This window comes from Galeopterus variegatus, unplaced genomic scaffold (assembly GCF_000696425.1).
Source record: "Galeopterus variegatus unplaced genomic scaffold, G_variegatus-3.0.2 Scaffold4511, whole genome shotgun sequence".
Taxonomy (NCBI): Eukaryota; Metazoa; Chordata; class Mammalia; order Dermoptera; family Cynocephalidae; genus Galeopterus; species Galeopterus variegatus.
The window spans coordinates 41,694-42,870 of record NW_007730622.1 but is presented as its reverse complement, the minus strand read 5'-3'; the positions used below and the strand labels follow the sequence as shown (position 1 = coordinate 42,870).

General features: G+C 43.9%; 1 protein-coding gene across 1 annotated transcript in view; it reads right to left on the bottom strand.

The window, feature by feature from the left end:
• Positions 1–278: 278 nt before the first annotated feature.
• The window catches only part of LOC103603230 (gem-associated protein 4-like), a 22,889-nt gene continuing 21,990 nt past the window's right edge, over positions 279–1,177 (bottom strand). Inside the window, exon 4 of the mRNA XM_008587721.1 lies at positions 279–1,169. Coding sequence (XP_008585943.1) covers positions 486–1,169 — 684 coding nt within the window. The 3' untranslated portion in view covers positions 279–485. The remainder of the gene's footprint in view (positions 1,170–1,177) is intronic.

The window sequence follows — 1,177 nt, the reverse complement described above, 5'->3', positions numbered from 1 at the left end:
GCAAGAAATTCTCAAGGGAGTCCTGCATGTGGAATCTGAAAAATGATACTCACTACCATGAATACACAAGAAAGAACAAAACCCACTGGTAGAACAAAAATGCAAACGAGAAAGAGAAAAAAAGATTTTTTACCACCAGAAAAACAAAACAAAACAAAAACCGTAATGACAAGGAAACAAACACAAACAAACTCTCAGTCTCTCTGGAAGATGAAAAGGAAACAATTCATTTTTCTAAAACCAGTAAATAGTCAAGAATTTATCCTGTCCTTTCTTTCTTTTTTTTTTTTTTGAGACTCAAAAGAGGAGAATTTTATTATAGTTCGTATGTTACAAATATCTAAGAAACTACTTTCTTTACACCGTGATTGCCATAGACTGGTTATCTTGTTTACAATTTCACATAACTGTAAAGTTTGTGCTTCTCAGCTCTAACCCCTCAGACCCACCATGTTGAGGCCCAGCTTTCTTCTGACCTACAAAGGTCAGAAGTTGCTGATCTTCTGCAGCAGAGTTTGGCGCCGCTCCTCTGGGCTAATATTCTCAGCAATGGACTTTAAGAAGTGTTGCTCATTTACCTTCTGGAGCAAGGAGCTAATAGAAGGGTTGGTCTTGCTCAGAGTTTCATAGCAGGTGAGAATTTCCAAAGCCAAAACATAGAGGGGCTCACAGACCTCTTGGGGCAGCATGGCCATGATGTGCAAAACGTGACAGAACACCTGGGTATAAACAAACAGGGTCTCCTGGGTCAGGTCATGTTCTTGTCCTTGGGCCCAAGGGCCAACTGACTGTAACAATCTAACTGAGTCCAGGACGTTGGTCAGACTGCTACAGAGGAGCCTGACCACATGGCTCCAGCCTTCCATAGGCAGCCAATTACGACAGCTCTGGCTGCAGAGAAACTGGAAAGCTCTCAGGAAAAGTACAGAGAGTTGGAGATCCTGGGCAAAGGGCTTTAGGTTGAGCAGGGGAACAAACTGAATATATTCCAGGATATAAGGGACATGGAGAAGCTGTTTCTCCAGCAGTCTCCTGGTCAACTGGTGAAGGTAATGCCATTCCTGGGGGCTGCACCAAGGCATGACTTGTACCAGGGCCACCAGAAAGCCCTTGCTAAACAATCTGACCTCTTCGGGATTGCCCACATCTACCACCAAGAGAGAGAGCATCTGCTCCG